General features: G+C 37.2%; 1 protein-coding gene across 1 annotated transcript; it reads right to left on the reverse strand.

Moving 5' to 3' along the window:
* Positions 1-2,545: 2,545 nt before the first annotated feature.
* LOC139133469 (monocarboxylate transporter 13-like) lies at positions 2,546-16,505 on the reverse strand. The gene is made up of 5 exons (XM_070700080.1): positions 16,305-16,505; positions 15,759-16,133; positions 9,675-9,818; positions 6,804-7,646; positions 2,546-4,704 (listed from the first exon to the last, which is right to left on the reverse strand). Exons 2-5 carry the CDS (start codon positions 15,979-15,981, stop codon positions 4,481-4,483), a joined length of 1,434 nt encoding a protein of 477 aa, XP_070556181.1. The 5' UTR covers positions 15,982-16,133; positions 16,305-16,505; the 3' UTR covers positions 2,546-4,480.
* Between the last annotated feature and the right edge of the window lie 455 nt (positions 16,506-16,960).

Below are 16,960 nucleotides of genomic sequence, written 5' to 3' on the forward strand. Positions count from 1 at the left end.
TCTAACAAATTTACTTCATTTATATCTACAGTACTGTGGCTTGGAAGCTTCAACAAATTCTGCTGCAAATTCTATTGATAACGCTGTCTTCATCTTATTTACTCATACTAACATACTTGAATATTTCCCTGACTCTGACATGACATCGTCATCGTTATGTACAGTTCCCAAAAAGATTGAAAACTTTCCCTCAGATTTCCTGCTTTTCTGTTTCTTCCTAATAGATTTATTCAGTATGTAACTGCTTAAAAGTTCTGCCACATTTCCTTTGGCCAATGGATGCTAACCATATTCACTAAACTCTACTCTGATTTACCACTGGGGCGCTCACTTTGAAGTGAGACGTTTGCATTTTGTGCACACATCTCTAGAAAAGTGCATTTCTATATTATAATATCGTTGCGTCATACAACTAAAACTGCCACTATGTAAAACCATGAACGGGTCATGAAAATGGCCTATGGCACAAGTTATAGAACTGAGAGTGTTATGTTATAGGGACATTATGTTACAGCCGTTTTGGTATGAACCTTCTTACTGATAAAAAGACGCAATGGTTAAACCTGAAACCACAACTCATTTAAAAAGTATTACATATGAATAAAAAGAAAATTACCACGCCAAATTATATTTTTCATGATATATATTCTGTTCATCGTTTTTCAATATAAAATACCAATTTAAGATGAAAATTAAAACCAATGATACTTTTTGTTTGTATTCTCCAACCAAAATAGCTTTCATGCATCTTTTTAAATAACAGCTTGACATCTGTACTACGGCTGTAAGACAGAACAATATGAACTCCTACACGTTCACGTGTGAGGTATTCTTTGACATCGGCTTCGGCCGAAACATGTCAAAATCCTGTCATCTTCTCTTTGCTGGAAGCAGCAGCTGGACATTCAATAGTTCAGCTGTCACACAGGATAGTATGAACTTTTAAGATTCAAAATTGAGACCTTCTTGATATTTAGCTTCGGCCGAAACATATCAAGACCCTGTCACCTTGACTTTGCTGGTAAAATCACTATAAGATACACCTCTATACTTGCCAAGAGAAGATGTCAGTAAGATAGAAAATATATGTTCATGACTTCAGATCATAGTCTGTTGAAATCAAAGAATGAAAACACGTGGAGAATTACCTTTATTTCCCCGGAATATATTTGTACCCTGGAACACGAAAAAGGCTTTGTTTGACAGAATGGACATTTTTGAAAATCAATTGACGCCCCTCTGTGCTGTGTGAGAAAAACATGACACCTTTTGCAGTTTTGCACCCTATCTGGATTTTGCCAGTCGACACCCAGCATAACCTGGTATCAAGCTCCGCCGATGTTACTCTTGTCCTTTTTAAAGGGGATTAAGATATTTCGTTACCTAATGAGCATGAAAGGGAAAACGACCTCTTTAAAAACAGTAATGAGCCGACAAGTCATAAAAATTAATTAAGATTTTATCGTTTTATAGTTTGACTGCTAATGTCATTCGTCATAAATTTTCTTTTGCAGGATTCTATTAAGGTCTCATTACCCCGTTTTCCTTGTCGTACTTTCGATATCGAGTGATCGCTCTCAGGAAGCGATACTTGTCCTTTATAAGGTTACAAGAGCGGTTGCCATCTCTCGTAGTGTGACATTGCAAATCTTAATGGTTTAGAATTCCACTTTTGTGACCTTCTCGACTGAACTAAATTTAAACCTGACTAGAAATAACGGTTTTTGTGGTCGAATGGCCCTAATGACATTGTATGGGGTTTGGCTGTTATGAAAATTGCCAGTAACACTCTCTCTTGTTCGTTTCTCTCATTTGGTGTTTGCTGAGTTAGATTTATTAAAATTCGATTAAACAGAAAGTTGACCTAGAACAAAGTTTTAAGTTCAGTCAACGGCCAATGTACCAGCAGAGCGGTATTGCCCCCTTCATTTGATGATATTCTGTCTGAAATGAGCAAGAAACCAAATTGGATGAGCGGATTGGTCAGTTTTGACTGAAAATTCCCAAATATTTAATCGACACAATACAAAAACACACAAATTAATGGTTCGAAGATAATATGTCAGAATATAACATGGGGTGACAGCTTGTAGACGCCTTATCTCAAGGCAGTCGATAAGTAGATTTCCCCCTGGTTGCCTTGGAAACCAAAGTAAAGTGTCTTCCCTGTAAAAGGGTGATAAGTGGTCTGTCAACAAGTACACACTGTATTTGAAATAGAGAGACCTTTGAATTAATGAAGGCTATAAAGTAATTCATTGTTAGGCGTCTACTGATCAATAATATTTATTTTCACTGTCTTGTCTTAAGACAGGAAAAATGAGTGTCGTCATTTAATAGTAAAATCCAATGAAAAAAATTATTATCTACTTGTCCGGAGTATGTAAGGTGCCTTTGTCACAAGACTATAACAGGCATTTAAATCAACCGAATAAATTTTCTGCAAAGGGGTTAAAATGGCAACGAGAAGGTATATGCTAGGGTTGCGTCGAACATGTAGCGTAGGCTTCATATCTTACAACATTCTAACGACATCTTAATAATCTCTACTAAAGTACTCTAAGTTTAATTATACAAGATGAACGGTGCTTGTGACGTTGATTATAACACTTTTAATGAAATCACAAACTCATGGCAATAAAAGGGGGGCAATGCCAATTTACAGATAAATGCAACATGTATTGAAACGTGATTTTTTAAAATTAATATCAGGTTATGTTTACTATAGAAAAGGAACTTATCTAATCTAGTTTGGGTGTAGCAGGATGCTTATCGAGAGGTTTTGATAATGTTTGAGTAAATGATCGTTTGGATATATGTTGACAATGGATTACCGTACGTTGATATCTATATCACTGAAGTTTATGATGTTGCTTTTAAACAATCAGCTAGTTTTGTTGAAGTCGAATCAACTGCAGCCAGGTCTGTCTGTCGGATGATGCATAGAATAGAACGTAGGAGACAATCTTGCATTGGTTGCCCCTAATACCCATGCTACAGATTTGGTGATTTCGCTAAAATGACACCGTCAATGACGATAACCTTCTTTTTCATAAGCTACATTCATTAGAAAACGGTGGTCTATGGTACCCCTTTACTTGCTACAGTCTGGACAAATTTCAAGCTGTAGTTCTTCTCCAGAAACCTTAATTATTTTATCCATGTCCGATATGGATACCAAAGGCACCAATCTCAGTGACTCGTTTATTTGTGTTAAATTGTCATCTACATGAATAATTCGTCGAAATTCACACAACTTTATTTTATTAATTCATATAAAGTTCAAGAAGAGCATGTTGCTTTTATAATGTTACAGTAAATGAACTTTTTCATGATAATGGATGAAATGGATCAAAGGTGTTGCTCAAGCTTGTTAAGAATACCTGTAGCACTTTAAAGACAACGTTACATTAGCTATTTAATTATCATTTTCATGCAAATGTCTAGCATTTGATCCCGCTTAAATACAGGGAATTAAAAATAAGCGACATGAAATCCAATCATCACCTCTAATCCCAAACTATCCAAATATACTTAAAACCATGTTTCAAATCAATATCAGAGATGAGCAAGCGTCTACTTACCTGTGCAAAGTTCAAACATGAGAAAAACCGGTTTGCAAACTTTTCACCCTCAAATGACAAATGAATTGTACGTAATGCCTTGTAAACATAGACGTATTAATTCCTTACTCGGATATATACACAAGGCATGATAGTTAGGTCAAAAAAGCAATATTATTCTGCTTTGTGAACATTAATCCAATGAACTGCATTACGTCACACTACGCAAATTATGTTTAACCTTGGATTGACAGTTCAAGTCAGTGTTCGGAAATGTGAGATCCTTGTCTTTTGCTGTTGACAATGAAGTTCACGATTATGAGGAGAAATCTGTCATTGATTGCATTTCTCTTGCAAGAAGAACTTTCGTGTGAGTTGCCAGATGGGTCACTGCAAACGTTTGTGATATCCTCAAGACCAACGATGTACAACGATACCCTTCGAAACATGCTTAGCGATGGTGGTAAGTGAAATATATTCCTTTCCACCTGAAATTTCTCATTTTTATACATTTACTTATCATGTAGTATGTGTTTCTAGTTAATTACCAATAATGAAGATATGGGATTATCAACTTATTTACAAAGAAACATTATAATTCAACATCAATCCGTCTAAATTCTGAAACTCGCAACATGGCGTAAATACGGCGTTTTTTGTTTCATTTCTTGGTGTCTTCAAACATTTCCCTATTTAGTACCTTGTAAGGCATTGTTGAATCTCACTCAACACGGACCAAATGTTCCCGTTCGTTTAAAATATTTCTTCTTAGTACAGATATGATTCTGTTAAATACACTAGTCCTCACCTTCCATTCTATATAACTTAACTCCCATCTTCCAAACAGATATTTACAACGAGTGACCCGTTACTGCACTTGGCACGATGCCGTAACTTAGTTTTCTGTGTTTCCAAGCTTACTGTACATCTTCCAGTATGTCAAAATCCGTGCTTGTTCCACGGGAAATCATCTCGACCCCTTTCTCTGAATAATTGGGCTCGTCTTCCGACTGCTCTGACTTTCTTCGACGTTTGTTAAAATATGACTCCATGATTACCAACGATGAGCCGGCAGTGACCAAGCAGGCACCGAAGTAGTAAAACGTGTTGTCGTAGTTGCCCGTCAAATCGTATATCAGCCCTGTGATTAGAAAGAACATAGAGAAAGCATATGTGTGATAGTGGGTAGTTGGTGCCTCGAAACTGAAATTTTGGTACTGCTGCTGAACTTGCCACAAGGCAACTTTAAACCACTCTTTGAAAATAAAAAATAAAAATCAGGAGTCACCGTGCACATTTTTATACTAGGTAACAAATTACCTAAGATTTACTGGTATTTGAAATTAACAATGGTGGCTATTCTTGTTTTATCTCTATGGAGAGAAATAAAATATTTGGACTTTCAAAAAACTTGATTTAATTAGACCTTATTACCTATGATATCATTCCTGTAATTCGATGGCGCAAACGGTGGTGCATACATGAAAACAACCGTGCTATATTCGCAATACAGCATAGCTGGAACAGGAGCGAAAGTTAAGCTACAGAAATTCCCCTTTTTTAGGTTTCGTGCCATCACCCGTTCCCTTGTGTATCAGCACGTGTGTCATTTCTTTGGCATCATGCATGCACAAGAAAACTAGTGTCAGCACAAATTACATGAATGTTGACATGACACAAAATGAAGGCGATGTTTGGTAATAACCGATTTATCATATATGATATGGATGTTTTATTGGCCTCTGTGATCCGACACCCTCTTATACATGGAAATTTGTATGTAAGCAGGCCTAATGCATAAACTATACCTTTGACCTGAAGAAACACCGAGGTCAACGATTCATCCATATCTCAATGAACACGATAGAAAAAGACTGATCAACAACAGAATACACATCTTAGATATTCATGTATTTTGGTACCCAAAATATCCCATCATAGGCAGAGAGGTATAACTATTTGGTTTGTTTACTTGAATGTTGCAAATGTAGTTTTTGATCACTCCGAAAATGATAACGTTTAACATGCATACTTCAGTATTTATTGCAAAATGTGATGGCTGACATTTTACAGTAAAGTCACCAGGATGGAGCAATGTTGGCATGGATAGATGATAAAATGTGTAATTAAATGAAGTGCTATGATCTAATTTTTTCATTGAATAAGAATTACCAGCAATGTTTTCGGGTTTCCTCTACAGGCAATGGTTTCCAACCTCTATTTCACATCATTTAGTTGAAGAAAAGTTCGCCCCCCCCCTAGCTATACTTGAGAGAAAAACTGTGAGAATAAGACATACACCATGCATTCAATTACTCGGAAAATGCACACTCAGAAAGTGTCTGTCTGGAATCCAATACTCCAATCGGTTGATATGAAATGTCTCAAACTCGCCACTCGCTACAGTCTGACACATACTCCCCAAAGTCTCAGACCAAGTAATAATTTACATATTCAAAGAACAACACCGTTGAGAATATAACTTGAGTATCGATGAGAACAAGTTTCAAACAGAGTTTGAAGTGGATGAATGGGAACTTTATTTTTTGAGAATATGAATTAACGGAGTTGATTGCTGCAATTATGGGGTTTCCAACATCAAATGCGTTTCCGAGAGACAATTTTCGGAAGTATAGGGTACGATATGTAAAATATTGCACATACTAATGATCTGAGATATAATGTTACCCGATTGGGTATGGAATTCTATTCATTCCAGTATTTTTGTCTGTGTAAGGTTGTTCGGCTTCTGAATCCTGGGAAACATTCCTGAGATTATATGACGGTTTTTCTCCTTTCTTGAAATCTATCACGTGATCCGTTCGACGCAACCTTCATTTATTAGTAAGGCATGTGTGTATTGAAGACAAGTGTACCTAGTGTACTACCCACTACAACTCCCAACACTCTCCTTCCTATCAGTGCTCCTTTCTCTGTCTCAATGCTCGCAAATAAAGTCATTATATCTTTTCCCATTGACCAAACGATCGAGAGGTCCACTGAACCAAAATGCCAGCCCTAACAAAATCAGTTACCAAAAGCTTTCTCCCTTGCTTACAAAACTGGGTTAGGTTTGTTCAAGATTTCTGAGGCCACCTCTAATGTGATAGTTTTATTTTAGCCTTATATTTCACCCTTTCTAGGACGCAGTGTGTTCAAACTTTATTGTGTGTGTCCTGCCGGTATGTAATCATGGACCCCGTCTCTCACCACGGTCAATCATACACTGGTATGACTTACCTGCAAATGTCGGACCCAGTATGCCTCCAATGGCCATAAACGGAGTGGTTATGGTCATACCCGCTGTAACAAGTGACGGGCCGAATAGATCCTTGACAACTTGGGATATTAAGGTAAAAGTAAGTCCGACGAAGATCCCAAGGATTGCAGTAACTATGCCATAAAGTGCGTACGAATTTGCAAACACGCTGAAGAAGCTGATCACTCCAGCGAAAAAGAGCGCCAGGCCGTACAATCGCACACTGGTGAGGTTTGGCATGACGTGAAATATTGGAACAGATGAAAGCCTGCCCAAGATACCGACAGCGCCATATATGGATATCAGAAAGGATAAATTCCGACTTGAACTGAGCTCTTTGGACTCCGCTCTGACAAACAAAAATGCTGGCAAAGCCATACAAGCCATTCCACTGCCAAGGAAAACTGCGAATGCGTACACTAGGAATACTGGATTACGAGAGAGGAGTGACAGATCGCAGATTCCACAGAGCATCTTCTTATTTTGCGGAGAATTAGATTCCGTGTAACCGTGTCGGCCTGGTGAGTCACTTTCATTTTCATTTGTATCTTGGTCGGTTCCTGTAGTTCCAAGCTTAGTCTTGGCTTTTGTCTTTGGTCTGTAGAGCGCTGCGCAGACGCCCAACTGCGCATTTATGGATGAAAACAGGATGAAAGCCCCCCTCCATCCGTAGCCATCGATGAATGCATCCCATAGTGGTGTAAATACAAATATACCAAGCCCAGAGCCACTCACTGCGAGGGCGTTAGCTAGGACGTAACGTCTTTTCACATATAGTGCGACAATACCTAGCGATGGGCTAATGATGAGACAATAGCCAAATCCTGAGAGAGAGAGAGAGAGAGAGAGAGAGAGAGAGAGAGAGAGAGAGAGAGAGAGAGAGAGAGAACATTTTTTCCATAAATTTTCCAAACTATTAGAAGCAAAGTCAGCTAACATGTTCAAATGGCTACCTGTTTTCATGTTTACGTTTTGCAAACAACACAGTGCAGCAAATGTTAAATTTTGATATCATATAACGATCCCAATGTTTAAACATAGGGCCAGTGTCCCTGAAGCTACTAGAGACATAAATACAAAATTAAGTATTTCCTGACTGTATGAAATTATCTCACTAAGGTCATCCTAGGGACTTATTAACCAAGTCTTAAAGCTGTCTGACCAGAGGTTTTGAAAAAACAAGCGACCCAAAAGTCGACAGAGCTCTGCTGTATTATATAGAGAATAACCTTTTGTGACACATGTATTGATGAAGAAGGTTGATATCTTTGATAGCTGATTTCACGATGGCCTAACCAAAAATGGCAAAATTAGCTGAAAAAATACAAAATTGATGATTTCATCATAATTTCAATATATTAAGACTGAGATAAAGCCTAGGAACCTGTATATCAAATATCAAAGCTATCACATGAGTAACTTTTCAGAAACAAATATCTTGACAAAAAAAACCCGGCAGAAATTGACCTAAAAATACAAAAATTGAAGATTTAATCAAATTTCACTATATCACACTAAGAGAACTCCTAGGAACCTGTATACCAAATGTCAAAGGCATCAGACAAGTAGTTTTTGAGAACCACATTTTTTGACCAAAAATGGCAAAAATTGCACCAAAAACACAAAATTGCATATTTCATCATATATTTGATATATCATATTTAGTTTATCTGTGTGAACCTGTATACCAAATATCAAAGCTGTCAGACGAGCGGTTTTGATGAAATAAATTTTTGACCAAAAATGATAAAAAAATTCCTTAAAAATACAGATTTGCATATTTCATCACAATTTGAAGAAATCCAAGTTTGGTCATCCCTAGGGACCTGTATACCAAATATCAAAGCTGTCTGACCAGCGGTTATGACGAAGAAGATTTTTTACCAAAAACGTCTTTTTAGCGCTAATTTGCATATTTTCAACAATATCAAAAAATTAAAATACGTAGTTTCTCATAATCATATTTTGCATCTACACAACAAATATCAAATCAGTAAGTACTGCGGTTCTCAAGATATTTGAGTGGACGGACGCCTCACAAACGGACATAGATACATACATACATACAGACTGACGACGGACGCCGGACGGATACCCATCCCAATAGCTTCTATAGACTAAAGTCTATAGTAGCTAAAAAGTAACATATTGTATTTTACTAAAAAGCCAAAGATTCGGACCTTAAAATTGGAACTACATCATATAGTTAAGATCAAATCGCAATTCTAAAATCTATACAATTGCCTCGAAATCGCAAGTAACATTTTGATTGCATAGTTTCATGCTTACCCTTTTTATACTTAAACAACTCTTGTATTTTTGTACAAAACTGAAGAACGTAGATGCTATGATGTTGAAACTTGTCCCCTGCCAAAGTTTGCATAAGAAAGTCTAACACTATTCCCGGGAAGCTATTCCAAAATACATTCAATCATATTAACCCTTCAAAACCATAAGCTTTACCCCTTTTCACAAGATACTTGTTCTGTCTCTGAAATGCACTTTCATCTTCTAGTTCTTAAATCATGACATTCTTGGTACCAAATACAGCTTGTGTGTGTTTGTTTTGTGTCTGTGTGCGTGCGTTCGTGCGTGTGTGTGTCTGTGTGTCTGTGTAGCTGCATTAATTATGGTACGAAGTATAATAATTTGCCAACAATAACATTATGTATCCTACACAACACATTGTGTTTACTTTGTATATCAACATACTTTAGAGCGAAGAATAGGGATGTAAATGTAATTACAGAACAACCACTTAAATATCAACAAAGTTAAAAACTACGGTCCCTTTAATTTGATTTCAAGAAAGGGACCCGCTCTGTCACGGTAGTGGATCGAGCAATACCTACCAACGAAAACTCCCATACTGAGATAGAGAAACTCAATACTTGGCGCAAACGAACTCAGAAAGAATCCAAGAGAAGATAAAACAGCTCCAATCATGACTGTTGGACGATGTCCAAGCCGTTCAACGGGTATGTTGACTATAGGACCTAAATAAAAACAGAATCGTGTTATTCACTCCATTAATGCGAAGAAAAGACACGGAAATAAAGGTTTGGCCGAAAACCAGGGGCTGCGACATATCAAAATGTCGTCACTGCCTTATCCCTGAGGCCTCTCACAGATTTGAATAGCCTTAGGCGAGGGCAGCATGTCACCAGGTGGTGCACTAACTGCCACACCGTGGAAGTCTAGGTGTCATAGCGGCCTGGAAGGTGCATAGGGTCCCTTAAAGCCGCACTTTTCAATCCCAGGTTCTCGCATTAGTGGAGTTCTCCTCCCAGTCAAACACTTGGCCAGTACGATGTTTGATTTCTATAACATTAATTACACAAACTGATCTCAACCTTTTGTCACCTTTTGCTAATCCTGCAAACGGAGTTTAGAGTTTATACAAGCGTTTGATTGACCGTCGGTTCAAATCGCCAACGGTCATTGATTCCCCACCACAAATGCTCGAATTTCCTAAAAAATTGTCTTCCAGTCGCGTTAGACTTTGAATATAACCACAGAGTTCGATCGGCAGCAACTTCGCGCTGACCGGCTGGCAGTATGTTTGCGTTTTTGCGGCCGGGGAAAACTAACAAGTGGCATTTTCTGGAGCGTGTGCCCGCTTTTGCCTGTTTGGTGTCCACTTACACGATGAACGCCGCCATAGCTTCGCGTCCTTTTAAAGGGAGGCCTCCAACAGCACATCGGGCAGCATGCTACCGGGCACCCACTAGGGCCCATGACAGTAAACCCATGAAACTTTATTGAGTTTTTAGTTGTCCACATATGAAAGAAGTTACAGTTCTCTTTATTCGTGAGCTGCTACCCTGCAGCGATGTTATGTTTTTGTTTTTTGCTTTTTTATGGTGGAGGGTGGTTGGGAGTTTTACGATGGGAGCTTGAGCGTGGTAGAAACTGAAATGGCAGGATCGTGACGTTGAGATACAGCTATGCGAATGGATGATTACTCATAGGACATGACACAAGTAGATTATTGAAAGAAGGGAGCTGGTGTACATTGTGTTACCTCTAGGGTAAATATAGCGAGTTATAAGGCGAATCAATGTGTGGTGGCCTGCAAAGATCAGTGGTCGTGACCTTGGTCTCTGCATGAGCTTTAACCATGACTACAGCAAAGCCATAATCACCCATAGAAGGGTTAACGCGCCTCTGAGACAGATATTCATACTATCTAATTTTTACAATACTTCACTTGTGTAGGGTAATTTTGAAGACTTTTAGAAAATTAAATTTTCACTGTTTTTTGTGAAAATCGAAAATTTATATTTCGCATAAAGAGGTAAGATAGGCATGGCGGCTAATTTGAATTGCAAGTGGTAAGTAATATTGTGTAATCTGTTTCTCTGGTACAACAATTTGCTCGGTGAACCCTAGTTTTTAATCTTAATTTTTAAAGAGAACGGCTAAAAGTTGCTTTGAGAGAGGTCTGACTGATAGTTTAAATCTTTCACTTTCGTGGAGAGTATTGCCTTAAACTGCAAGAACACTACAGATCAAAAGAACGAGTCTGGTTGGGGTCACTGAAAGACAAATGATCGCGTTTGTAGCTAGTCGACAGCACAGTCGCCGTCATCTTACATTTCTGACCGTCCAAATTAGATTTTGATTTGCCATCATGTTGGTCGTGAAAACTAATAACACAAAGCAACAGTTGAATCTTTCTTTGTGTAAGAAAGTGGAATGCAAGACTGCACCTGATTGATATATCGTTGACAAGATAGGTACGCCTTCTAATGATCAACAGACACTCGTAGACTCTGGAACGAGTCTAAGATCTATGACAAATGTCCATGTGACCTTTAGGGACTGGTCAGTTTCTTTGGCCGGGGGGGGTGGTGGATTCACGGGGGGGGGGGGGTGTCACCCTGTTTTTGAATTGGCCATGATAGGGGTGAGTGTGTTTTTGAATTTCGACAGGGATTCATACTTGCCACAAAGGCATTGGTACGAATTTCATCATTCAGTTATATTTTTCAGCGCGACCTTTGGGCGCGTATCTTTAATAATCAGACATATTTTTCAACCCGCCCTTCGGGCGTGTGACTTTAATATATATATATATATATATATATATATATATATATATATATATATATATATATATATATATATATATATATATATATATATATATATATATATTTATACATATATACATATATACATATATGATATCTTTATGTTCAATATATCAATATATCAATATATACGTATACGTATATATATATATATATAAATATATCAATATATATATATATATATATATATATATATATATATATATATATATATATATATATATATATATATATATATATATATATATGATATCTTTATGTTCTATATGTTTCGGTGCACCGTTTGTGCGTGGTACTTCAATATATCAGACATATATATCAGAAATATCTCGATGCTTCAAAATGAAAGTCTGTTTTGCAAAGTGTCCTGATCATTATGAAATTTGCATTTCATATGGAAAGCATGACAAATTTCTCATACCTTTCACTGTTTTCTATGAGAATTCAATATAAGAAAGCGACACACGATAATATTTCACAATATATTTGATACAGTGACATACTTTCGAAATAGAAATATGACAAGATATTTTCGTCCTCTTTGATGCAAACATTTTCCTTTGTGCCACAAGTTTTTTGTAAAAAGGTGCTTATTTTCATGACTAAAATAGTTAACAAAAGGCAGTTTTTGTCATTATTAGCTATGCTTTCATGGTTTCAATGTTAAAAGAAAAGGTCCTCTCAAATACTGCGCATATCAGATTTTGCTCCAACTTATGAAAATAGCTCTCTATGACTTCTCAGATGTACTTGAATTTCTGGAAAGTCTTAACACTCGTCAAAGTTTTTGATTTACTGCTGTTCTCTCCTTGATATTAATGACCGACATACATTTATGTGCAACAGTTCTGGACACCTGGTTATGCATAGAAAGTGTGGAATACATTTCACAGCTCATTCAAAATACTTTATTCAAACTTTAAAATTGACACTTTGAAATCCAAGTTCATTAAAACACAGAATGACTGCATGTTTAAAATATACCTATATATATATATATATATATATATATATATAATTATATATATACATATATATATTATATATATATATATATATATATATATAATATATATATATATATATATATATATATATATATATATATATATATATATATATGTTTGTATCTTCTCAGAGGGGTAAAGTGCTCGATGCAGGGATGCAGATCAATATAACAATAAATATGAGAACACATCAAGTATGTTTGGTACCTATTACTCGAGTTTCACGCATACACGCGATCGTCAGATAGGTAGATTTTATAATCTACCTATCTGACGATCGCGTGTATGCGTGAAACTCGAGTAATAGGTACCAAACATACTTGATGTGTTCTCATATTTATTGTAGTATATATATATATATATATATATATATATATATATATATATATATATTTATATATATATATATATATATATGTATATATATAATATATATATATATATATATATATATATATATATATATATATATATTATATTTATTTATTTATTATTATTATTATTGGAGTAACCGCCACATGTACGGCAGATGTTCAATGTCAACAGCATCGACCCCTGGGCGTGAGATGTGGAGGAATATATCGACGTCCCTCTAAAGGTCTGGAGGGGCTATGACCACAACGTGGTCACAGTGTCATTTGACACACCTCTGCATAAAAGGTGGTGTTCAGTCACAGTCGTTTGCATAAATTGTTCTCTTAGCATCGATTAACCCGATTCTTACATACTGACAGTATACGTATATACAAAGCATTGTAGGTTACCGGAGTAAAAAACTATGGTGGTAGAGCTATATTAAGATCTTCCTTACTTTCTACACAAGTATGATTTAAGATTGAATGGGCCTTGGGGATAGATGTTTGAAATCTCCAACTTTTACAATATTCTCTTTGACCTAGCGCTTGTGGCAGCTAAGTTTGAAACTTATGAAGTACATAAGTATCACCAGCTTAATTTTGTGAAAATTGAAAGTTCTTTTTCCCACAGAGGCCTTGTCTGATTCAGTGAACATTTCAGCGGAGCCCGTAGATCTCTCGAGATAAATGGGATGATTTGCGCACGGCATGACTGTGATTCATACGTGACATTTAAGGTAGAACGCGCCTCGGGGACAGATATTCAGACTCTCAATTTCCTACAATTCTTTTCTGAGCTACCACTTGTGATGCCTCACTTTAAAGGTACACTAGCACCTGTTCCAATTTTTCCACAGTTACCATGGAAAAAGAAAATCTAACCAATCACAGATTTTAAGCGGGTGGCCGCTTTTTAAAAACAGTGCCCTCACATTGGCATTTTGAATACCAAGGAACGCCCCTTTGACCATATATGGTCATATTTATATTACAGGTGGCTGTATACCTTTAAAGCTCTTCGAGAAAGAAAAACTTTCACCGTCTTTGTTTTTCGAAAATCCAAAATTTAATTTTCCCCTATAGAGTTAACTCAGGGATGGCGGCCATTTTGAATTTCAAATATCGCAAAATTTTGGGTAATTTATTTCGTGAGTTCAAAACTTTGCACGGTGACGCCCACCCCATGATTTTTATTGTTGATTTGGTAAGAGAATGATTGAAAGTTTTATTTATGAAAGTTTGAGCAAAAGTTTTAGTCTTACGAAATAGTCCATTTTAAAGAGTTTTATGGCAATCGAGGGGCGTTGAGGATCGTATGCTCGGTATAATCGTGTCGTTTTTACACCAACTTCAATATGCGCCCTGTTCGACGAAAAACCGTGGCTCGATTAGGTTTTCAATTTTACATCCTAGTGGGCATCGATTATACAGATACGAGCAGTTAAGTCATTCCGCTCCCGTGCCACTGAGACGATGTAGGTTCTCGGAGCGTGACATATTTACTCAATTCACATAAATATTGTCATGTTTATGTTTGTAGCAGAATTATATCGGGAAATAAAAACCGAAAGGATAAAATAAATAAACGATTCGCCACATCACTTTTGCACGAGACCTAGACTGAGAAACAAGTGTATATTTTTTGCTAAAATAAACTCGTCAGCATGCATCATCAATTGTACAATTGGCGACAAATCATACATTGTCCAATTCTTCGTGGAAAGATCTGAGCGTAGCTCAAGAACTGAATACATCGACAGTCATGTGTAAAACGAAAAGCGCCTTTCCGTATTTCAGAAAAGAGGAGACTGCTGGATCCTGGTTTAAGCGTCTTAGAGAGACTAAAACTCTGCGATGGCCGGCCAAAATTTGGTTTTTACATTTTCCAATTGAGTCGCGACTACATTTATGGCGAGGATCAGACAACAGAGAAACAAACAAATAGACGCACGAAAAAAGGTACAGGTCAATGAATAAGGCCAGAGTATGTAAACTACATCAGTATAATGCGTCTTACTAAATTTCCAAAAGGTATGTAAAAACACACACAGTGTACACAAATGCAACTGAATGATGGAATTTGTGGCTGGTACTATGCATTTTAAGTAAGTATGTGCCCGTGTCGAAATTCAAAAACATACTGACCCCCTTCTTGGACATTTTAAAACCATGGTGATCCCCCATCACCGAAATCAAAAACAGGGTGACTTCTCCCATGAATCCACCGCCCCCAGGCTGAAGAAAATGACCAGTCCCTTACAAGATCATTCAATGTTTGTAATATGGCTGCTGTTAGTAGAACAAAGTTGTGAGTTTTTTCTGAAAAGATTCGACTAAGTCAGGAAAAATGTGTTCAACATAAAATTAAGCTTTTCTGATCTTTGCGTTGGAGCATCTTTACAAAAAACATATGGTAAACAAACTTAAAGAAACACCAAGGAACCAAAACAGTCTTCAGAAAGTAGATTTGTTATTACCTAGACCAAGTTGAAAACACAACGTCGTTGAAAGAATCCATGACGTTCTTACAGAGCTGGCCTCAAAGTGTTGCTGTACAGCGACGAAGAGCGGTCCTATGGACTGGTAAAGACCAAACACAAACCAGCAGCAAAAATGGGCAGCGAGGACGCCGAGCCAGCGATACCAACCTCTGTCGTCGTCGTCGTCACGGTCGCTCCTTTCACTTTGTTTGTCTGACATAGTATTACAATTTCTGTCTTGCTCTGTCGAGTTTGCTGAGGTCACCTTAGACGCACCACAAAAGACGTACACAAGATGGAGTTCTGATCCCTCACCTTATCACGTGACTTTCAAGGCAACATCCTGACCCGGAATGTAATGCGATAAGTTCACTGACGGAGTGAAAAATAGGTACACATGTAACAAGTTGTTGATATCTTTCCAACAATAACATATTCCGAAACAATAAATTTAAGTACTGTATATCTCTAAAACTACCATACACATACTACTATACTAGACACAACTCTGATTTGAACGGACAACGAGCCAGCGATACCAACCTCTTTAGTCGTCGTCGTCATGGTCACTCCTTCCACTTCCATTTTCTTTGCCAATCATAATATCCAAATCTTTGTCTGACTCTGTCGAGTTTGCTTATGAGACTTGTACTGTCGCCTTTGGACGTCCAAAAGTCAGCTCCATGACCTAATTACGTGACACCAAGAAGACGTCCCTGACCCGAGTGTCACGTGATTAAGTAAAGAGTAGGGGTGGCAAACAAATATATTACAGCAGCTAGAAGCGATAAAAATTACTCTACAGGGCTCTAACTCGACTATTTAAAGAACGCATATCTGAATTGCGCGGACAACTTGCCACAGATGGATCATTTTGCTTTTGTGGTCTAGTCTGTAAGAAGATTATGGAGGTGCGATAGCCTTTTGTTTTCCATTGAAATTGTATTGTATTAAGTAAATTTCTGGTTAGACAGTCTGATACCAACATTGGCCTTTTAATACTTATAAAATCACAAATATGATACTTTAACTGTTGTTCACAAGACTGGAAATATGAAAGTTTCGACCCGCCGTATACCTCGCCTGGATCAGCAAGAATTTCCTCGTTATTGGCAAACTGTCGCATTTTCGCCGTCTTCATGAAGCAACTTGATTATCAGGCCTTCATTGCAAATGTTACTTTACTGCGCGAACGGCTA

The sequence above is a fragment of the Ptychodera flava genome, chromosome 5, assembly GCF_041260155.1.
Source record: "Ptychodera flava strain L36383 chromosome 5, AS_Pfla_20210202, whole genome shotgun sequence".
NCBI lineage: Eukaryota > Metazoa > Hemichordata > Enteropneusta > Ptychoderidae > Ptychodera > Ptychodera flava.

Excerpts from the sequence above, each read along its gene's own strand:
- LOC139133469 (XM_070700080.1), bottom strand. The coding sequence starts at position 15,981 with ATGTCAGACAAACAAAGTGAAAGGAGCGACCGTGACGACGACGACGAC. Across the intron at positions 9,819-15,758 it reads GTGTTTTCAACTTGGTCTAG|GTCCTATAGTCAACATACCC; the intron begins GTAATAACAAAT and ends GTTTTTATTTAG. Across the intron at positions 4,705-6,803 it reads ACTGGGTCCGACATTTGCAG|GGCTGATATACGATTTGACG; the intron begins GTAAGTCATACC and ends TTCTAATCACAG.